The sequence below is a fragment of the Halichoeres trimaculatus genome, unplaced genomic scaffold, assembly GCF_033239565.1.
Source record: "Halichoeres trimaculatus isolate MK-OKI-2021-1 unplaced genomic scaffold, fHalTri1.1 fHalTri1_scaffold_8, whole genome shotgun sequence".
In the NCBI taxonomy this organism is placed as follows: domain Eukaryota; kingdom Metazoa; phylum Chordata; class Actinopteri; order Labriformes; family Labridae; genus Halichoeres; species Halichoeres trimaculatus.
In genome coordinates this window covers 38209110-38232736 of record NW_027437186.1, presented here as the reverse complement: position 1 = coordinate 38232736, position 23627 = coordinate 38209110, and the positions used below count along the sequence as shown (strand labels likewise).

General features: G+C 41.0%; 1 protein-coding gene across 5 annotated transcripts in view; it reads right to left on the bottom strand.

Annotated features, from left to right (window-relative positions):
• The window catches only part of ldb1a (LIM domain binding 1a), a 31120-nt gene extending 7493 nt beyond the window's left edge, over window positions 1-23627 (bottom strand). Inside the window, exons 1-4 of one of the 5 annotated variants that reach the window (XM_074675135.1) lie at window positions 23306-23627; window positions 16738-16844; window positions 691-793; window positions 439-483 (exon numbers count right to left, since the gene is read on the bottom strand). In XM_074675135.1, the coding sequence (XP_074531236.1) occupies window positions 439-483; window positions 691-793; window positions 16738-16765 (176 nt within the window). In that variant the 5' untranslated portion in view covers window positions 16766-16844; window positions 23306-23627. The remainder of the gene's footprint in view (window positions 1-438; window positions 484-690; window positions 794-16737; window positions 16845-23305) is intronic. The other 4 variants (XM_074675136.1, XM_074675137.1, XM_074675138.1 and 1 more) reach the window with 4 other exon arrangements.

Here is a 23627-nt window from a genome sequence, read left to right as displayed (position 1 = left end):
CCTGTGTGTTAATTAATATAAGGCTACTGCACAGCGTCTCACTTTATAATGCCATGCAGGATTAACCTGGGCTTATTAATTCACAAGTTACCGTTTTGGTTAAAATAATTTTTGAAAATGTTTCAATGTATTTTGTTGTAATTTTATTTAGTGCATGTTTTGAAAGCAGCGACATTGTAACTTAAAATCTAGTTTAGTCCCATGCATTAAATGGAAGATAGAAATTTTCAATAGCCAGTGATAATTGCCAGTGATATATCGGATATCGGCATCCCATATCAGTCGGGCTCTACACAAAATGCCAAATATCTGCCCCGAAAATCAGCCCGGCCAATAATCTGTCCATCCCTAATTTGTAACCGTCTCATGGTTCATGGTTACGTCTCTAGACCCAGGACAAACCACAGCTGTCGGGTCATTTTAAAGCCGGGCACTCACCCCATTCCAGGCTCCATGTATGACGGTGGGTACATGGGTGTAGGCCTGTGGGGACAGAGACATGTAATTTAATGCAAGTTATTGTTTATTCCTAGTGTTTATAATGTAACATCTAAAGCACAGACTCAGCAACGCTAAAAACAAAACAGATAATAGATAAAAAATAGATTTTCAATAATAAAAAGGTGCAGTTCAAAGACTAAATAACTGCTAAGTAATGTTATTTAGTTTGTTGCAGATCTTCACACCTACCCCACATCTCTGTCCAGCATAGCGCCCGGGTGGAAGGGGGGAAAGCTGCCGCCGTTTGGGGGCTCCTTAGGAGAGTACAGCTTGAATGACTTTGACGAACAGCCTGCAGCGAACAGAGGAGGAGGAGGAGGAGGAGGTGGAAGGAAAGAGAGCAGAGATTTAGAGGAGATTTAGATGACTTTAGATTTAGCTCATTCAAATCACAGCATCATCTAAGTAATCTAATGTGGGATGATTTCATCCAGATTTACTCAAATGAAAAGCATGCAGCCAAAACAATTTCCTGCTGCTTTCATTACCTAATGCATCTTCAATCTGGGAAATGGACGAGGAAACATATCACCACAAGAAAAACGGGGATATTTATTGGAGAAAACAATCAGTGAAGTGGGGATGCAGGCGGAGAAGATGCTGTGGCCTCTTCTTCTTTTTAACCCACACACTGATACGAGGAAACCTCCACTCTGCGAAACACCCTGTGTAATCCTAGCCACGCTGCTCGCCGTGCATCTCCCCCTCCAGTTTGCTTCATCCGCCCATCCCCCAACGCGCTACCCTGGCTGTTGTTAACCCTTGTCTACCCAGATAAAGCATTCATGCTCAAACAATTCAGGGCCTTGAAAAAACATCTATTCTGTATCACTCCTCAAGGAGACCCCACACAGACAGACAGACAGAGGAGACATCGTAATCAGGTTTCACTTTGAGATAATTTACCAACGCAGGCGGAAAACGGCAAAGTCAGACAAAGATGTTGGAAAAAAACAACCACAGGGAATTTAACCATCACAAACAATGTCATTAGTTACTCCTCTGATCTGCACAGAGACAAGTGAAGTCAACTGGAGGAATTTAACAAACGATGAGACCAGATCCACTGGAAGTTAAATCTCTACAGTCAACATTAAGATATAAGCACAACCTTGAATATTCATGCATCTGACCCTGTGATAACGATGTGTACGTGTGACCTGCTTGTAAATCTTGTATTCCCAGCAGGCCCCTGAAGGCAGCATAATTAAAGTTAGTGGCTTTGCATCAGTCACAACAGCACATTACTGAGTCTCTGCCGGCTTGGGGGGGCTCTGAATAATCACATACGACACATGTTACGACACATGACAGATATCTTGATGCATTCAGCGAAAACACCTTTAAATTTTAATTTAACTGCAAATACACATTACTGATACCTCAATTATCGACTATCCCATTGATCACAATTGTTGTCAAAAGGCAGAGAAAGGACTCAATGAACGTGAAGTACGTCAGCGTGAACTCTGATCCGTCTGCCCCCTTTAAACCCAGTCCTGGTTTCTTGAACAAGCACGACTCCTCCTTCATTCACTCTCACCCTTTTCTTCCTGTCCTCCATATAAGGGAGGAAGTCACGGCAGGTCATCTTCACCTCCCCAACACTATGGGGGTGAACTTGCTCAAGGGCTTTCAACACTGCTTCTCTAAGCATTTACCTTTGACCCGTAGGTTTAGTCTCTCTAACAACAGGAGCCATAAGCTGCAGACAGCATCCAGCTTCATCTGTCTTTGCTTATTATGATGCACAACACAAATCCACTGAAATCAGAGTGAATGCACCAAATTTGCCTTGAAATGCAATGCCTGCACATCCTGCAAAATGCTGACACAAGTCATTTTCATCCTGAACCAATGCAAACACTGTTAAAAATAGGCAATTACAGCTGATACCAATACAACTCTGCAGATTATCCAACCCAGTCATACAAACTGAACATTATTACGGAAGCGTATTGCATTCACTTATAGAAAAAAAAAACAACTCAGGTTTTTCAGAGTAATTTATTCTTCTATTTGTTTTTTTGTGGTAATTAATTTTGTTTTTATGATTAACATTTTTTAATTGGTTTGTTTTTTGATACAATTATTATATTGGTTTGTTTTTTGTTATAATTATTTCTGTTTTTATGAGCGATTTTTTTTGTTTTTCTGATTAATATTTTTTTATTGACTTATTTTTTGTCATAATTATTTTTGTTTTTATGAGTAATTCTTTTGTGGTGGTTAATTTTGTTTTTCTGATTAATATTTTTTTATTGTTTTTTTTGGTATAATTATTTTTGTTTTTATGAGTAATTCTTTTGTGGTGGTTAATTTTGTTTTTCCGATTAATATTTTTTTATTGTTTTTTTTGGTATAATTATTTCTGTTTTTATGAGTAATTTTTTTGTGGTAATTAATTTTGTTTTTTTTATTAATATTTTTTATTAGGGGTTTTGTGTTATAATTATTTCTGTTTTTATGAGTATTTTTTTCTGTTTTCAGATTAATTTTTTCATGTTTTTTGGACTAATTTTTCCTGAAGTATCGAGATACTTAGTAATCCCGTGAGAACCTCCAACCTGCAGATGACTCCCGTGGATGTGTGGTGACTCCTGTGTCCCACACGGATCAGAGATCCTGTTCAGCACATATATAACTTATCCTTAACTTTCTACCGGTCCGTACCGGGTCAATAAAGGTAAGGTATTAGCCACACACAGGGTATGATACCCTTGTTATGTTTTCGACTTTATCCTTATATTTTATATAAGCCTATTGTTCAATGTGATATTAAGGAATAGACAAAGATGTGGCATTAAAAAAATGCATTGCTTCTACATTGGAAAGCCGGTAGAAAGTTAAGGATAAGGCATATATGTGCCTAAAAACAGGAGGAAAAAATTACCAGGAAAAACAGCAGGTTGAGATTCTTGCGGGATTTCTAAGTATCTCGATACTTCGGGGAAAAAAATTACTCCGAAGTACAGAAAAAAAGTAATCCAAAAAACAGAAAAAAAATTACTCATAAAAACAGAAAAAATTATAACAAAAAACAAACAAATAAAAAAATATAATCAGAAAAACAAAATTAATTACCACAAAAAATACTCATAAAAACAGAATTATAACAAAAAACAAACCAATAAATAAAATATTAATCAGAAAAACAAAATTAATTACCACAAAAAAAAAAAAAACCAAAGAATAAATTACTCTGAAAAACCTGAGTTGTTTTTTTTTTCTTCAAGTGAATGCAATACACTTCCGTACATAATGACAATTTCACAGGTTGGTTTTACTGAGAAACCAGCTCTCACAAACAAAATTAACCTTATCATGATTAAATACAGAGAGGAGCTCATGAAACTCAGCATTTAAACGCTGTGTGAGGATAAATGGTGAGACTTTAATGCTGTTTAGTCCGCCCAAACTGTTCACCGCAAACAATAGCCGTCCGTCCAGAGGCTGGCCCTCATCCAACACAGCATCCAGAGCTATGTGCAGACACATTAGCAAAGCATGCTACATTAGTCCAGTCATTGTTTCATCTCCTGCACAGACATGTCCATCTCATGTTAGGCATTTAAACCGGAGACAACACTTCATTAACACACAAGCAGCCGCGAAGTGAACAGCAGGGCCGCGTTCACACACAGTTCGCAGAGGACGGTTGCCATTGCTAATATATGCACCTAGCTAGCTGCTAGCTACCGTTAGCGTCAACGCACACAGAAATAAATTCAAATATCGTTAACGAGCAGTTTAAAGGCTGTTGTGGTTTTAATTTGAGTGACTTGAAGTTGGAGTTACCTGCAGAGAAAGGTGAACCGAAACGCGGTGTTTGCTCAACACCTCCGCTCGGTGTTTTAGCCACCTAGCCTCTCAGTTAGCCTCAGCGGCTGGACGGAGCAGGCTCCAGCTTTGGTGGAGTGGTGGATTAAACAGCCCGGTGCTGTGAAACGGGACGGCGAGAGACGGAGAGCAGACACCTCCAGATACGTCCTCACGGTGCTGTCAATTCACAACCCCCAAAATGTTTTTAATGCCATCCGTTTGGGGGGAAGGCGCTACCTATTCACTACTACTACAAGCCCCTTTGTTCCTGCCAGCCGAGACACGAACAAACAAAAGCCCCGCCTCCTCCGGCCTCCTCCGGGCTCCTCCTCCGCCCATCCCGGCACAAACACAGGCCGGACTCCCTGACAGGGCCCCCGGTTTGTGATGATGTCCTGGACCTGTTCTGCTCCAGCGGCCCTGAAGGCTGGAACAAGGTGGGTCACCAAAGAGAGGAAAAACTCATTATCCTATTTCTGCCCCTGACACACAGGAAAACACCAACCTCTCTGAAACCTGCTCCACAGAGCACAACACAAGAAAACAGCTGCAGGTACACACTGACCAAGAGCAGGGGCGTATTTAGTGGTTTGGGGGCCCAAGGCAAACCCAGTCAGTGGGGCCCTCCATGTCCTTGTAACTCCTCTTCCTCAGAGCTAGACTGGCCTTCCCTGGGTCCACTGTCTCTTTCCCAGAATCAAGGCATGAGACAGTGCTAATCTTGTACATGCTAACTTAACACAACTAAATGCATTTCCTCAAGTTCTGTACTTTAGTTTGATTTAGAAAAAAGTGAATCCATCATTTAGTCCACTTTGTCCTGGATTTGAAATCTTTTATGGTCCATTGAAGCTTATTTGTCCCACAGTGGGGAATTTACAGAGTAACAGGAACAAACAAGAAAGGATGAAGTGAAAAACATTACAATAGGTAAATATTGAAAACAATAATTTAGTAAAGAAAAAAATATGTAAATATCAAGCACAACATCAAACTGGAAACAAATCTACTGAAAGAGGTGATATTTACAGTTACCATACTTTTTGGTACTATTATTCTAAAGTGAATGTATTTTTATTTGACCCCCTGTCCAGTGAGTTATGTTTCCAAAAAAGAGATTTATACAATAATGTTTATCACCAACTCCAAAAGTTTGATTTAGAGAAAATGATCCTGTTTCCTGGGCTAGATAAAGTCCTTAAAATCCTAAAAGTCTGATATGTTTATCTCAGATCTCAGAGCAACATTGGTTTTATTTCACACTTGGTTGAAAATAAGAAAAAAATGTGAAAAAAGTGTTTTTACCACTTTCTTCCTGAATCAAATGTTCAGATGTGTTGTAACATGGAATAGCCCATTGAATAAGAAGGGAGGGGGAGGACCCAAAACCATCATTACAGATTAAGCCTTTGATGGATTTTGAAGTATGTGAAGTAAGATTTAGAAAAAGAAATGCTTTCAGTTGAAGAAAACTTCATAAATCAGAGTTTAAGAGATGCTTTGGGGGCCCCTGGGAATCTTGGGGCCCCAAGCAACTGCCTGTGTTTGCCTAATTGTAGCTACGCCCCTGACCAAGAGTATGAAGTGTATGCTGAACAATAACAATATGTGCCATAAAACTGTGATGAAGTTAGTGTGTGGCTGAGCAATGATGGAAAACACTGAGCTGTATTTTTCAAAACAAACAAGAGTGCATCACCAGGAGGGTCCTCACGATACGCATCGCGGTACTTGGGTCACGATACGATAATATCACCATATATACCAATATTGTGATAAATGGTGATATTTTAGTTAACTAAGAAAAAATAGGGTTGATGCATATGTAAATTTACTACATTTACATTACTCAAATTTGAAATAAAAAATGTAAAGTCAAAACGATTTAATTGAAAACAACTTTCTTTTTTTATCGTTTTTGAATTACTAAAAAGTCAGATGTTACAAACAAACACTTAACTTTAAAACATAAAGAGCATAAAGTTTGTTCCTAAACTATAGTACCATTAATTGATAAACTAATGGTGCAAATAAATTATTGGGAGGCGGTCGGCTGGTGAAAGTGATAGATGTCAGTTGGTGTAAACAAAGTTTCTCATGAAAAATGTGAAATTACAAAAAAAAATACTATTATTATGACTTCATTAGTCTATTACACTGTAAAAATTAAACTAAACGTGTTTGTAAACCAACTGACCCAAAATAAAGAGAAAACGTTGATGGAATAGCTCTTCAGCGCCACCTACTGCAGTGGAGGTGCAGAAAATCGTATTTTACCTCCAACTCGGCTAAAATATGATTTTTTATTTTCAGAAAAATATCGATATTCAGAAATTAAATATCAATATTTGTATCAGAGGTCAAAGTATCACCATGTATTGCCATATTGATATTTTTCACACATTTAATCCCCTGACTAAATGTATGACAGCTAAAGCCTGTGATGGTAATCAGCCTTCAGTGTATAATAAAGTTTGGACTGAGGATTGTCACATTTTTCACTTGTGTCTTATACTTTAGTTTTGACAGTTGCACATCTGTATGATTGTAGATCAGATGTTTGTCTCTTTATCTTTAAGTTTATTAAGCGTCCACTCGAGCCTGAAGCCCAAAACCTGATTTTCTCCTTTAGAGGCTTGTGAAAAAACAGCTGACCTGGCTGATGGCTCAGATCCTCCAGACCAGAGTCCTGAGCCCGCCACAGACCCAGATTACGTAAGGGATTAATCTGCTGCCTCACTTTTAATCAATTACCACTCCGATGTTTACATGCAACGTATTCGAAGACCGGAAAACCTTTTGTGGTCTCAAAGTGCATTTAAAACTCAATTTGCTGAGGCTTTTACTTGGGCTGCCCATCAGTTTGTGGAGTTATAGGAGCCAGGAGAGCAGAGGAGAGGCACGAGGCGAAGCTTTTATTTAGAGAGTAAACACATCTGATGCACGGCGGTCATTCTTCCTGCGTAAAGATCAGAGACAAGCAGCAGCTACAGCAGTTTGTGATTATTTCTGATCACTGTATGCCAGTTTCCTTTAGAGTTTGTAGTTAGAAATTAATGTATGATTCAATAAATAAAGTATTAACAAATGCAGCACGTCTGGTTCAGGTCAGTTATGTTTCTGTCAGGATTGACTGACGTAAACAGAGATGTGACAGATCATCGTCTCCCTCTGCTGGCAGATTCTGCAAACTTCATCCTGATGCTTCAGTCAGAGCAGAGGAAAAACATCTCAGACAGGAGTTCATTATTCACAGCTGTGTCAAAGGACAAACATGATGAAATCTCTGATTCCTGTGTTGATCTGTTGCTAGATCTTTAGCTCTTCCTGTGAATTCATATCTACAACAACTAACTGCTTTAGATGCACAACAACCTCTAAAAACCACAATCCAATCAGAGTCACCCAACTAATGTCACTGGGAGGTAGAGGTGGGAGGAAAAATCATTATATCAAAGTATCACGTTTTTTGAACGGTTTTGAATCATGATTTAAATTTAAATCCTTCATTTTAGTATTTGTTTATGAGCTGGGTTGTAAAAAACTTGCGATGTTAGATCCTCTGAAAAAATCTTAAAAACTGACTCACATGTGATGAGTGTTTTTTGGAAAATATGGCTCCTGATATAATCTGGAGAAATCATCATCATCATTATCAGTGGCAGCTGCTGGTCAGTCGAGGAGGGGAAGCTCATTTTTTTCAGCCTACATCATAAATTTGTTTATTTATTTAAAGGTAAATTCTCCCCTCCATTCCTTTTCAAGAAAATGATCTGTGACCCTGTCGTACCAACCCGGAGTTTTTTCCAGGGTGTTCTCTCAACGCTCGTCGTTTTTAAGAAAGGTAAACTCTCTGGGGATCAATAAAACCTCTGGATCAGTCCAGAACAACTGACTGTAAAACTGAGAAGATGCTCTGGTGGAGGGTTATACTTCAAGATCTCTGACTGGCTCATTTCACTGTCAATCAAAAAGGGATTCAGCCTCAGACAGATCATCCAATCATCATGCAGAAGCCCAGCGTCCAGGCCAGCCCACTGCCTCATAGACCCCCAGAGACGCTGAGCGTCCGATGGGCGGGACAAAGCCCAGCGTTTATCCAATGACCGTCCAGTTTCCACAGTGGAACAACCCACTCTACGCTTCCCCGCTGAAGTCAGAAGACGCTCAGCGTCCGACTGTGTTAAAGCGCTGAGACGCTGCGGGGATGAATGAGAAGGAGGTGGAGCCAGTTACCTGTGATAGGAGCTGATTCTGAACTAAAGATGAAGGAATTCTAGCTCAGATTTTATCAATGAAATGTTCACACAGCAGAACAGATCAACACTTTTTAGGGACATTTTAGGGGAAGCTGAGCTTCTCTTGCAGACTTAGAGCAATCGCCTCTGATCATTATCATCATTCAACTTTTTCACTTGGTCTGGAGTTAAAAAATCATACTTAAAACTGTGAAAATTGGAAATAAATGGAAGAATCGCAATTCAAACTTAAACCCCCCCAAAATTATAACAGAATCAAATCAGAAGAAAACCACATCGTCCTGGCCCTACTGGTAGGGATTGGTATTTCAAGCAAAAATACACACTTCAAAAACTGAAATCTTATCAAGTGTTTTTGTTTGATTTTCAGTAGAAAATCTCTTTTTAGACTCAATCTGAGCCACATTCACCTGACCAGTCCTGAAAAATGTTTTCTTTCAAGCTATTTAAAGACAAAATGAGGTCTGAATTGCTGTAAAAAGTAAAAAAAAAAAAAAAACTATTAATGGAAGAAGAGAAAAGTTTCTTGTATTCAAACATTATTCTAGTTTCAAGCTAATTTTCGAGCAAATTTTTCTTCTTCCATTGGAAGATTTTTTTGAACTTTGTACAGCAATTCAGACCTCATTTTGTCTTCAAATAACTTTGAATCAGACATTTTTCTGGACTGGTCAGGTGAATGTGGCTCAGATTGAGTCTAATAAGACAATTTTTACTTAAAATCAGACAAAAACACTTGATAAGATTTCAGTTTTTTGTGGTGTAGTCCTCTCAGTAGTCTACAGTTTTCACAGTCTGCTCCTGTTTCAGGGAAGCCTGAGCTCCAACCACCATCTGGATTATTCCTGGTGAAATATATTTACCTCCAACATAACATGACCCCTTCATTTTTCTCCAAATCAACAACTACTTTAGATATTTGAAAGTTAAGAGGGACCCCTATTTGTTGATTTCACATCAGACCAGATGTGCAAAGATAAAATGTTGATTATTTATTTTAATAAAGGGACATTAGATAAACACGTAACACTATGAAATCAAAAACTGAAACATCTGAAGAAAATCTGCAGAAGTAATAAACACTGAGTGAACAGATGGAAGAGCCAATCAAACAGCACAAATTAAGAGACGTGTCACACTTTACCGTCAAATGTTTCCCCTCAGAAACTTTGATCCTTTATTTGTTTTTAGTCACACCTGCAGTTATTACAGACGCACACAGAACAGCTATTAAACCGCGCTGACAGGCAGCGGCAGCATTAAAGCAGACAACACCTCCTTTACCTTTTCTTTTTCTACGCAGAGATGGTTGTAGAGTTAGTTAATGTTAGTAATTAGAGTGTGACGTTGTAAATAAACTAATGAGCGTTTTAGAGAACACAGTCAGAGTTAAAGGACAAAGTTTCTGCTGCTGAACGTCTGTGAGCGGTACCAAAGCTTCAGAGAGGAAATCTGAGGAGGTTAACGGCCTGTTTCTGCTTCCTGTTGCAGCTTTGCTAACGCCACAGTGGAAGCAGAAAACTGTGAGGAAAACTGTTGTGACACCTGCCTGCTGGTGATAGCGAGGAGACAGCACCCAGAGGACGCTGCTGCGGTCTGACAGGAGGAAGTTAAACTGCGCGTGTTGGAGATAAACAGGGCGATAACAAGAGGAAGCTGGTGTGGACGACCAAAGAGGTCAACAGTCTGAATCTGGGCAGTTTGTCAATCTTTGCAGTGTGTCAGAGAGGATTTAAGTTTAATTTCTCTTTTTAAAGATAAAGACAGAGAAGATACCGGTTCAGATGAAGACTGAGTTGCTCTCCTGACTTCTCTACCTCATCATGAGCTGCTTTTCCTGCACTTTGAGTTTGATCTGTTTATGTATTTACTGTCCTTATAGGTCAGTGTATGCATGAACGTATAGCCTGTGCAAATATGCATTTACATACTTTTTCCACTTTAAAGTGGTTATCCCTCCTTGTTTGGTAACAACTGAACTGTTATTGCTTATTCTCCACTATGCGTTGATTATTGATGATTATTCACTCCCTGACCTTTGACCTGTCCCTGACTGGTTGGTTTTGACCTGATGGTTGGGCAGGAAGTGGGAAGAGAAACATGAAACAATAAAAAAAAAAAGAAAAAGGAGAAATACTGGAAGGAGAGTGTGAAGATGACAGGCATAAAAGAGCCGAGGCTGGAGTTAAACATGGACTGAGTGAGGACATTTTACTGCAACATCCAGGGAAACAACAGCATCATCTTTTTCTGACTCACTTTGTTTCATCTCCCTGTGCAGCTGTTTAACCATCACTGCTCAGGCTGAACACAGGCTGCACAGACAGAGGATGGTACATGGTGACTGACTCGAGCTGCTCCACAGATGGTGACCAAACAACAACAACAACAACGAAAACAAAACCCTGAGTTTAACTAATAAAACTAATACTTAACTTAAATTACAGCAAAAGCACCATTTTCACAGAAAGCTGGTTGAACTGTGGGTCTGACTCCTCTACAGACGTTTAACTCACTGATGACACTGATGCCCCGCCCCCTCAGGTTGCCGTCTGCAGCTGATTTGATCCTTGTGCAGATACTTATGAAAAGCTCATCAGGTCATTAGTCTAAGTTTGTTTCTCTGTCTCTGTTTCTGCTCTGCTAACCCACTGACGAAAGCTGCAGGAGTCGTTTGTGTGAACAGAGCTGTCAATCAATCATCAAAACAATAATTAAAAGTAAACTTCCCAAAAAACAAACACCTGCACATAAATCATCATGATAAGAAATAACTTTAGTGAAAATATGTTGAAGAAAAAGGATTTAAGTTTCCCATCTGTTAAAAAGAAAAGTTTCTACTGGCTCAAGCAGCAGCTCCAGTCAAACTCAAAGCTCTTCTTCTGGCTTACAAAACATTGATAAGAACGGTTCCTGGTCCTCTACGCTCTGCTTGTGAAAGACGCCTGGTGCTCCCAGCCCAGTGCGGCTCCAAATCTCTAGCCAGACTCTTCTCCTCTGTTGTTCCCAAACAGTGAATGAATTACCAAACTCTATACGATCCACAGAGTCCCTTTCTACTTTAGGAGACGTCTGAAGACTCATCTGTTCAGGGAACACTTAGGCCTTAATCTGACCCTGCTCCTCTTTGTCCTCAGGGGGAGAATGATCCAGAAGGTCTCAGACCCAGCTTTTATGATTTTTTAGCACTGCTACTAAATGTTGTTGAAGTTTGAAGTAAACTGTTGCAGCAATTTATTGTGGTTTGTTGGCTTGTTGATTATTGTACCCCCCCCCCCCCAAAATAAATAAATAAATAAATAAAAAGTAAATTAAAAATTAAATTAAATTAAATTAAATTAAATCAAATAAAATGTAATAATAATAATAATAATAATAATAATAATAATAATAATAATAATAATAATAATAAATTAAATTAAAAAAATAAATTAAAATACAAATTAAAAATTAAAAATCAAATTTAATAAAATAATAATAATGAAAAATAAATAAATACATTAAATTAAAACAATAAATAAAAAATAAAAATTTAATTCAATTGAATAAAATAATAATAATTAAAAATTAAAAAATAAATTACATTTTCAAAAAAATAAATAAATAAATAAAAATTGCACTTAATGGCAGCACCTGCATCCGAATAATTTGTAGCACTGTGGCTACACTAACTATGTTTTCCTCCTGTCTAAATTCTTGTGTTGTACGACACTTTGGACAAAAGCGTCTGCTAAATGAAACTGTAGAACTATAGAACTGTAAAAGTTGAGCTGTGAGACCTATGCTGCAAGCAATCACCTGCAGGGGGCGACGTTAACGTTTGTCCCAAGCCTGAAGAGCTGTTACTCTGGAATTCAAATGACAGGGAAATTTTAAATAAGTGAAATCTCTCTCCAAATTTTATTAAAACTATTTTCTGTTTCTTTAAATAATTACATTTTTATTTTTTCAGCTTGCATTGTCTGAAAAAAATTCCCCTTAAAGGCTGCAGGGAATGACTTTTTGTCACCACACCTGGACAAAGTGAACAGGTGAGATCATTTCTCAGCAGGAAAACATCTCACTGAATGTTTACCCTGAAAAATGGAAAATAAAGCAACGTCCAGTTACATTTAACAGTGTAACAAACAGATTAAAGTCTCATTTTAGCTTTTTTTCAGTGTGTTTTATATCCACATGAATCCTCTCAGAGTGAGGCTGGAAACCTGGTGAATAAGCTGGAAATAACCCTCACAGGTCGTAAATTAACTCAGATCCTGACAAGCTTGTTATCGTCGTTATTACAGTGAAAGGTCTGAAACATCCTCACACACACGTGCACAGGTGGGAAGAGACACGGCGTCGTGCTCGTCTCTCTGTGATCACCGCCTCCTATCAGAGCAGGCTCTCGTCTTTCAAAGACTCCACCAGAAAAGTGAGCTTTGATACCGAATCATTTCCTTCCCACACGGTTAGTTTCCTCCTCCTGCGAGCGGAGCGGAGCTGCGTGGCACATGGCAGCTCCGCTCTGCCATCCTGTCGGCCTGCAGCAGATGTGACATCACCGCAGCTCCTCCACCCCCCTCCTCCATCCCTCTGACTCGCAGCATCTCCGTCTCCCACGCATTCCTCCTCCCTGCCTCTGCACACAGCCATTTTGATCTCACAAACAAGATCTGAGACACACTCTGAGATAAAGGCGGAGGAGGAGGGGGTGTGAGGAGGGAGGAGGGGGAGCAGGAGGAGGCGCAGGCTTCCAGCGCAGCCAGATAAAGCTGAGGCAGTCGTGTTGTTGTGTAATCAGAAAAACGCTGGCTGTTTGGCTGCCATCTTGGCTCTGCTTTAAGTCACTTTCCTCCAATCAGGAGCCATGTGACTTTCTGCATGAGGTAACAGCTCTGTGACAGAGGGGGGGAAATGAGGAAGACGAGGGGGAGATGAGGAAGGCATGCTGGAGTGGGTGTCTCAGCTCACAGGCGATCTATTTTTACCACTCAGTCAGAACAAAGGAGGTGATTGGCTCGGACGTGTGAGCGCGGATCTCCTCCATGCGGCGAACAAAGCCCTAAAAAGGCTGATTCACAGCAAAGTCACAACAACAGCAGGATGTCAGCGCGTTGTCAACCAACCAGACAGACAGGAGAGGTCTGTTCTTCATTACGGCCCACATTCTGCCACATGCAAATACGCTCAGATCCTCCAAACGCTCTGACCCAAAAACTGAGCCAGTCTGAGAGCAGGCGAGAGGAGAGAGTGATGTTAGAGGGGTTTGTTTTCCTCATGCAGCTTCACACACACAGGGATAAAGTGTGTGTGTGTGTGTGAGAGTGTGTGTGAGTGCAGGAATGTAAACAAACCAGCCTTCAAATGTAATGATTTACAGCACAGAGGCAGAGACAGGCTGCTGCTGATCACTGATCTGAGGGATCCACCAGCCGCGGCGTACGATGGCGTGCCCCGGCAGGCTCCTCTTTAAGGTGTCACAGCGTGTGTAAACCTGCGAGAGCGCCTCTGTTTGTGCTCCTGTCAAAGCTTTTGTTGGAGCTTTCTCCTCCTAAAACATGTGGCTGCCATTAAAAGTTTCTGGTCCATCAGCAGAGGGAGCAGAGGGAGCAGAGAGGAGATCCTGGAGAGCTGCAGGGGACAGGGAGGAAGTGATCTGGGAGGAGGACACCGAGCCGCTCTCTGATTTTACTCCATCTGATCGCCGGCTGCTGATGAATCTGAGCAGCGCCGTTAAAATGAAACTGACGCTTTAATTCAATCAGCCTCTCTGAGATCCCCTGAGCCCACGCTGACGCTCAGTTTCTCTCACTGTTGGTCTGGAGAGTCCACCATCAGAGGAGAGAGGAGGAGATCCACCTGATACAGACGCCACAACATGCTCTCACCAACGTGTGCAGACAGACTCTCAGGGAGCGACAAATCAAAGCTCAGATACTGATCCTGAAAACACTGTAACAACAACAACAACAGCAGCAAACCATGTTTATGTCAACGACACCATACAAGCTCAGCAGCAGAGAGTAAGAAGGTGTTTAACGAGCAGGGAGCTACAGGTCAGTCACAGTCCTCAGCACAACCAGCCGGGTTTGAACAGGAAACACATCATCGGAAACACTTCCCAAAACAACCCTGTGAAGTGTCTGTTTACCTGCCCTACCTGTGGAAAACTCTCATTGTTTGGTGTTTAAGAAGGGAAATAAGAAAGAAAGCAGCTCAGAGTGAGTCTTACTAAAGCTCCTGTTTGACCCTAAAATGAGCAAGCACACACACATTTTGGAAAATTAACTTCTTTTATCTGATGTACCCAGGCTGTAAAAAACACTTCCATGATTTCTCTTTGACTCCTTTGCAGTGTCTCCTTGTAGCTTTAAAAAATATGATTAAAATAAAGATTGCTTTTTTTTTTCTAACAGAGGGTGTTGATGATTAAAGACACTGATGCTAAAAAAAAATCATGATTTAACATTATTTTTAGACTAAATATTCCTCTAAATATTCATATCTTGCAATAAAGGTTTCGAATTTTTTTGAAGATTATGCCAATTTTTAAATATTTGCAAAATCATTTTTTTTTAAATATCTGCATATTTTTTGCAAATATTTATATCTAATTTTTCATTTTTAAAATGCAATTTTTGAAAACTTAGCAAATTTTTTTAAAATAATTTTTCATTGTTTTGCAAAGTTATAAAATTATGGCACATTTTTAAACCTCAAATTCTTCTGAAAAAAAAAGAGCATTTTTTTCTCTAATTTAAATTTTTTTTTAGAAAATATTCAACTTATCAAAATGTCATTAATTTTGGAAATTTATGATGTAACAATTATTTTATTTTTTTAAAAAAAATTTGTAATAATGAAAAACTAAGACATCACATGTGCTATTTCAAAAACACAAAAAAATAGTGTGTTCAGAGTATTATTTACTCAATTTTAACTATGTTTAGAACTGTCTACATTTTTTTGCTTTAGGGTAAAAACTGAAAATGTTCCAATTTTTTAAATATGTTGAATTTAACTTTTAAAATGTATAAAAAAAAATAAATTAGCAAAGACATGTAGATCTAACTCATTAATCCCAAAACAACAATGCGTAAAATCATCATTAAAGAACATTTTTCTTTATTTAAAGCCAGTCCTGCCAAAATGTAATAAACATGTAAACATCAGGACTTGCCTCATGGCCACTTTATTTGTCTATACAGGCGGCCACTTTGGGAATTTAATAGAAATGTATCAATATAGTTGTGAATGCTGGAATGAAGTCACATGACCGGTACTTGACTCCTCCCTCCTTACGTTTTTCCTAAAATAAAAAGTTCAGATACTTTATGCCCCTCCCCCACAGCCTGACAGACGTCTGTTTCTCTCAGGATAAAAAAACATTTAAGACTTAAATATTTTCCTGGTTATGAAACAGATTAATTTTAGCACTGATGCCTCCATGTGACATGAAAAGTAAACAAAACTTTCAGAGGGAGCTCAGAGTTTTTTCTAACTATGATATCTTAGTAACTAGAAGCTCTCACACTGTTTGAAGAAGGCAGGATGAAAGTTTTCTCAAAAAAACATTTTTTTTCACATGAACAGGGAGGATGAGCCAAGTGCTGTCCACAGGGGGGCGCCAAATTAAACACAGAGTTAAAACTTCCTCACAGGTGCTTTAAGAGCCTTCAGTGACAGTTTGGATTCATCACACAGACGAGCTTCACGAGTCAGGAAAGTTAAAGTTTTGTTGTTTTCTGACGCAACTTTTCTGGACACAAAGGAACAGAAGTAATGAAGAGGAAGACGAGCAGCAACCTCAGGTACAGCTGAGAAAAACAGCGTAAAGAGACGGCGAGTGAAGTGCTTATTGATACCTAAGTGTGTGTGTGTGTGTGTGTGTCCAAACTGAAAGAGCCATCGATCTGCTGCACAGCAAGCTAGCGTGACTGAGAGGCTCTGCTCAACAACTCAATCCCACAGTGTGCTCGCCTCAGTCCATAACCTTGTTTCAGGACACACACACACACACACACACACACACACACACACACAGAGGCAACACTCACCGTCACACAGCTTGACACTGGCCCTGGGCGGCTTTGCAGCACTTTTTACGTAAGTCATCTTTCTGACAGCACCACTGAGCACAGACACAGAGGGAGGAGAAGAAGGAGACACTCACCGGGACAAGCACAACCTCCAACAGACATCTTCTCACATGTTGGGCTCTGCTCGGGACGAAACAGCTGCACTCAGTCCACACGCCGCCGCTGCTCGCATGGGCCGACTCTGAGGAGCGAAAACAAGACAGGCAGAGGGAGGAGAGCTGAGAGGGAGTGGTACGAAGCAGGGCATGTACAGCACAACTCCACTCCTTCCTCTCCCCGTCACAGGCAGGAACTGACAGCGGCTGCTCGAGCTGCATCATTAATAGGCATGTTGCAACACAAGTGGGAGGGAGAATCAGACAGGAAGAAGGAGTCGGTACAGTATGAGGGACTGGAGTCAGTAACGAGGAGCAGAGCGGGGTCTGTGAGAAAAGAGGAGAATGCAGGAGGGAGGCAATTAGAGCAAAGCAAAGGGGAAGGAAAGACGTACAAGGTGTGTGTGTGTGTGAGTGTGTGAGTGTGTGTGTGGCAGTGATGCATCGTCCGTTTTCGCCTGCTGCTGCTGTGGGAGATAAACATACTCAGTAGGAGCCCAGAGGCAGAGGGTCATTACTGCCAAACAAACACACACACGCTCACACACACACACACGCAGACACACACCCCGCCTCGTCGTATGACAGATCTCCACCTCTCCTTCCCCTCTGCTGCCGAGCGGAGACCGGCGTTAATCACTACAGACAGTATCGATTAAAAATGCAAAGCCCACCTGGAGCGCAGGGACACTGGGACCCATGGGAGGCAGGAAGAGCGTGCACGTGTGTGGCCGTGCACGCGCTCAGCCCCAGCAGGAGCAGCGTGTAAACAGAGCGAATGCTGCAGCCTCTTCCCTCCCTTTTTAATCTCCATCACTCTGTCAGTTTAATCTCCTCGTCCTGTTGATATTACCTTGACCTTTCTGCAGCTCGTTGCTGCCTGATGTGATTTTCTTTCATTTCCTCTCTGTCCTCCGCGGCTCTGGTTTCCCTTTTCCCGTCCATCCCATAACTTCTGTGAGCTCGAGCGAGCCTGTTCTTCCAGCCAATAATCTCATAATCTCACACTTCACTACACAAACACACAGCTCCAAACTGACACCACGAGCTGGACGTCTCCATGAGCCTGATCCCGTCAGAGGGAGCGCTGCCAGAGCCTGAGCAGTCAGTTTACTGTGACGGGAGGAGAGACAAAGTGACAGAAACGTTTAAAGATGAAGCATCAGTCCTGACTGACGGAGAGACGTGGAGATCAGGAGTTTCAGACGGAGTGATACGAGCAGCTCAGAGGGAAGCCCGCACTTCAGAGGAGCTCGAGTGATTGTCAAAAATGAGTTTTTAGCTGATGAGGAAAGAGACTGAAACAGGAGTGATGTTTTTTTTGACGTGAAAAGCAAAGAGCGCTGTTATTCAAAGGTGTAAGTCTGACTTTCTTGTTCGACAAAGAGGTGTTCCCCGAGGTTCAACACTCGGTCCTCTTCTCTTTTCTTTCCTCTAATCTGCTCTAATACATTAGTTTAACTATATGCTGATGATACTGTGATCTATACCTCAAAATCTAATATTTAACAGATATAAAATGCCCTGCACAAAACCAGCTTTCCTCCAATAGACTGCTACTCAATAAAACGTAATCTTATGTCTATAACCGTCTTTCTAGATTTGTTCCAGGTTGTTAATTTTACACCCATCACTGTATCATGTAAAACTCACTTCATTGGCCCAAACTCAATATAAGAAGACAAATTCACTGGTTACAGTTTATTTTAAAATGTATATATTTTGGTTGTGATACTTCACCAATAGCATGGATAGTACACTTTAATTTCAATTATTATTATCACACATATTTCACAGTTTTGCTAAGCTTATATAATTTAATTTAATTTAATTTTATTTTATTTTATTTCATTTTTTATTTTATTTTAGTTTTTATTTTAGTTTAGTTTTTGTTTTATTTTTTTTATATCATATTGTATGTTGTATTTTTTATTTTATTTTATTTTTTTTTATTTTTTATTGTATCATATGATATTATCTTATCTTATTTTATTTTATTGTATTTTATTTTATTTAATTTTACTACTACCATGGCCATTCGTGGTCATAGTGATGTGCTCTTGTTGTACTCATTTTATTTATTTAACTATTTATTTTTTTCTCTGGGGTTGTGCTGATGTCTGTGTTTTTGTGTTTTTTGTTTTTTCATTTTTAGGGTCCTCGGCCTGAGCCAGGGCACCTTCTAGCAGGGCTAGAAGGTGCCCTCGGCCGAAGGCCGAGGGCACTATTGTTCCTGCTGCGTTTCTTTTTTCTTCTTCCCTCCTCCAGTGAATCGCTTATTAGAACCCCTAAACATGCTCAAAAACTCACCAAAATTGGCACGCATGTTCTATGCGCCCAAAATTTTCGTTTGATACCAAACATGACCCCCGACATCCCATAATAATCTCTCTAGAGCCAAAAAACCTCTAAAAACCACTCTTAAACACACAAAAATGGCTCTAGCTCGGTCCAGGAATGTCATAGAGAGATGAAACCAACATCAAAACGTTCGTCTCATTGAGACGCACAAAAAATATAGGAGGTATTTTCGCGTAGCTCCAACAGGAAGCCGGCAATTTGCCCGCCAAAATAAGAGTTTTCTGAAATTTAAGCCTCTCTACAAAATTTAACTTGTCAATAACCAAAAATGGTACCGGCATGAAAATTGGCTCACATGACAGACCAGACCCTGTTCTACAAAAGTTGTGGGGGAATTCGTTGTTTCGGGCCCTGTTTTCGAATGGCGAGCCCTCAAAGTCGCCGACCACGCAATGTTAACAGATGGGAGAGCAGCCCTCGCTGAGCAGTTGGGCCTCTAGACAAAAAAGTAAAAGTCGCACAGCTTTAAAAATGACATGGTTGGATTCCTCGCGGAATTTCATATAAGATATGTATATTTTGACACAGATTAGGTCCACATTCTGGCCTACAGGATGAGAAGTTTGTCATTTGGGAATCTCATCTGTGATGATGTCACACACTGATTAGGAGCTCCACACAGCTGGTCACATGACTCAGCAGAGGAAACAAAGACTCTCTCCTCCATTAAAGTGCTTATTAGACCCCCTCAACATGCTCAAAAACTCACCAAAATTGGCACACACATTTCAAGCATCAAACTCTTCAATAAAATACCAAAAATCCCATAATATGCTCTCTGTCCACATCTACAACATTCAAACAGCCATAGCAGCCCGGAGGAATGTCCTAGACAGATTAAACCAACGTCAAAATGTTCATCTCATTGAGATAAAAAAAAATACACCGACACCCTGACCTTTACCAGACAGGAAGTTGGCTATTTTATCTTCAGCATAGCAGAGGATACGTTGCCATGGTATCAACTGACTCCCTGACATCCCATAATATTCTCTCAGAGCCACAAGGCTCACTTCCACCTATGCACAGCAAAACAGCCCTAACTGGGGCTAGGAATGTCGTAGAGAGATGAAACAAACACCAAAATGTTCGTCTGATTTTGTTGGACACATTGGAGGGAAAACCGGCAGGAGCCCGAGGACCCGTCTAACGCTGCTTGCAGCTTTAATTTTGTGTTGTTGTTGCAGATTGTTGACTGTGTTTTGTCTCAATTCATCTTGGACCCCCTTCTTCCTCTCAACAGTAAAAACAACAAATAAACAATAAATTGCAAAAGAGGATGCCCATAATAAATAGAAATAAGGCAAAAAAAAAATGTTTGAAAAAAGGACAATTAACAAAAAGATCAAGTCTTTCCACTTTTTTTTGATGGCAAGTGACGTGACGATCTAAAAACTGCTGAGCCAAAAGTTTTTGCATTTTAAACAGCAACGGTTCCCAGAAAGTTTTACTGAACACTGAGATATTTCTGTCTAAAAACTAAGGATGGGAACCTTTCATATATGAAATAATACGCTATCAATACCCAGTATTTAATACCCGCTATTTATCATTGAACAGTTTTGAAGACAAAATTCCTCCGTCTCAGGAGCAGACATTGTAGCAGTTTGCAGCCAGAGTCTGTGCAGTAGAGACTGTGAGGGATTCTGGGAGAATCTGAGTGGAGCTGGGTGACAAAAATAATAATTATTCTTTTCTTTCGAGAGTCTAATCACTTCCTGACTCTACCTCCTGACATATTTTACAATCCCTGAAAAAATACACGACAACAGCAGCTGTTAATGATCCTTAAACGTTACATAAAACCTTGTTTTTAACCATTTCTACCAGGTGGATTAATTTTTTAAAGTTTGACCACAGCCCATCTGGAATGACTGGGGAGATGGATTTTTAAACCTATACTGCAGCCAGCCACCAGGGGGAGCAGTTTTTGTGGAGACCTCACTTCAAGCCGAGCAAGCGGACATCCATTTTTTTTTTACAGTCTATGATCGGTACTAAACGGTACCAGTTTCCAGCTCTGTGGTGTGTTAATGTGGTAATAAATATTAATTTGTTTTATTATAAAATCTCAAAGTTTTTCAATTTAACTTATTTATTTCTTAATTTATAAACTTGCAATGCTGTGTTCATTTCGGTACCTTTGAAAACACCTGATTCAGTACCCATCCCTTCTAAAACACTAATGACGCATGTCACCCATGAAGATCAATTTGTCCACATGGGGGCGCCAAACTTTGCACAAGCAAAAGTTCCTCACAGGAGCTTTAACAAATGGGTGAAAAATTAAAGAGCAGAAAGAGAAGTCACCAGCTCAGTTAAAGTGACTAATGTTAGAAAACTTTATATACAAACATATAATATATAATTTTATTTTATTTTAAGATTTTTAGACCAGTGTAAGAGCAAGAATCTAGTCTTTGGTTTCTTTACTACATCTCACTCCTCACTCTCAGCCTGTTTCCTGCTTCACCCTCGGTCCTGTTTTCTCTGACTGAAGTCAAACAAAGCTGGAAAAAAAGTTTACAAAATAACTTTAAAAAGAGAGAAAGAAAACGACCATCAATCCTGTGAACATGTGGGAGTAAAGCGCCAAAAGTGAGGATTAGACGGCTGACTGAACTGGGAAACTCCAGAAAAAATGAAACGGTGGAGCCTCGATGACACTCCAGCTGTTTCTATCAACAAGTCAGGACGTAACTTTTCCTTTAAACAGCTCCGAGAAAAACTGATTTTCTCCAAAAAGTTCCTCAGACTAACTCTGACTGGAAAAACATGTTTGCTGACTTCAAGTGTTTCAAACTGTGAGTACTGAACTGATTCATTATGTCTCTCGATCCACCAGGGACTGGTTGGGACTACAGGGACTTAAAGGGCACACTTCCCTGCCCTCCCTGCTCCCAGTCTCCTCCTCGTCCCCCGTCCTGGTCTGATGAAGGCCTGAAGGAGGAACTAGTGCAGAGGCATGTTTCACACTCTGAGCAGTGTGAGAAAAGCTGTGATAATATCCACTTTAACACGACGGGAGCTGAACACCATCTGGTCCCTAACCATCTCTGGTTTAAATATTTGTAACGTGACGGATGTTTCAGACGCTCCTGTCCATTTCTATGAGCCCGGCTGAGGAGACGCTGGTCCAGAGAGGACTCCAGCTCCCTGCTGAGCGTCTCTCAGACCTCAGCTCTCTGCCGTCTGTCACTCCACGCCGTCCTCCAGCAGCAGACAAACAAGTGTCTGAGCTGAGACGCAGGCTGACAGCCTCAGTCCCCACACGCAGGCAGCAGCATCACAGACAAATGTCATACACGGTGTCAGACACTGTTTTCAGGACCGAGACACAATGAAGAACCCTGCGGGCCTCCTTTACTCCTCGTCTCCCTCCTCTCTTCATTTCACACACTTTGTTTCAGCGAGCTCCTGGCTCTCATCTCTGTCAGCGTGTCAGTCCTTTGTGCCTGTGAAGGTTGTGATCTGCGGCTTTGACATTTACAGAAAATGCTGCTCCTGTAAATGTGGAGCTGTGAACAAAGAGAGGAGGAGAGGAGGAGACAGAGAGGAGGAGAGGAAACAGAGGAGGGGTGCGTGAATGTGATTTGGGAAATGGCTTCTGTTTCCAGGAGCGATTAGAGCTTTGAAGCTGAGCACTTTACCACCGTCAGGCTCTCCTCTCCTCTCCTCCTCTCCTCTCCTCCTCCCCTCCTCTCCTCCTCTCCTCCTCTCCTCCTGCAGATACTGATTCCCGCTCTGTCAACACTTCCACACATCGCCCCCGAAAAAGCTTTCTGAGAATAATGAAGTTCCCCCTCCGCTCGCCTCTTTCCCCGCGCTGTGGGAACATGCTGCAGCTCTGTAACACTGACAGACAGCAAAGTGCCTGCACACACACACACACACACACACACACACACACACACACACACACATCCTGCACAGATACACTCGTGTGCATGTTGTCTTCCTGCAGCAGACGCTGACAACCATTTTCACCGACTGAATGTTTTAAAAACCACCTGGTGACACTTGTTCCCAGGTGAGTTCATGCCATCACTGCTTACCTCTCCGTCTTTTGTCTTTGCAGCTGTCCTACCTCCTCCTCCTCCTCCTCCTTTCCTCCTTTCCTTTTCCTCCTCACTCTTTTTTCCCTGACATAAAAACACTCTCAAACATCCGCCGTCCAAACGCTTACCTTTTGTCTTCCCTCTGCGCCCACGCTCTCTGGAAAAAGTCCACCCAGGTCAGCGAGCCACGCAGAGGAAACCGAGCTGCGCCAACAGAGAGAGGAGGAGAGACGGAGAGATGAGCAGATGCAGATAGGAGACACAAATAGAGAGGAGGAGGGGGGGGGGGGTGGCTGTGTGCAAATTGGATGATGAGAAAGAAGGAAGGAAGGAAGGAAGGAGGGAAGGAAACGGGGAAAGAAGGAGGGAGGGAGGGGGGCAGATCTCAGCTGCACTGGTATGAATATGACGCAGAGGCAGCAGCCACTTCTCCTCTCCTCTCCATCCCTC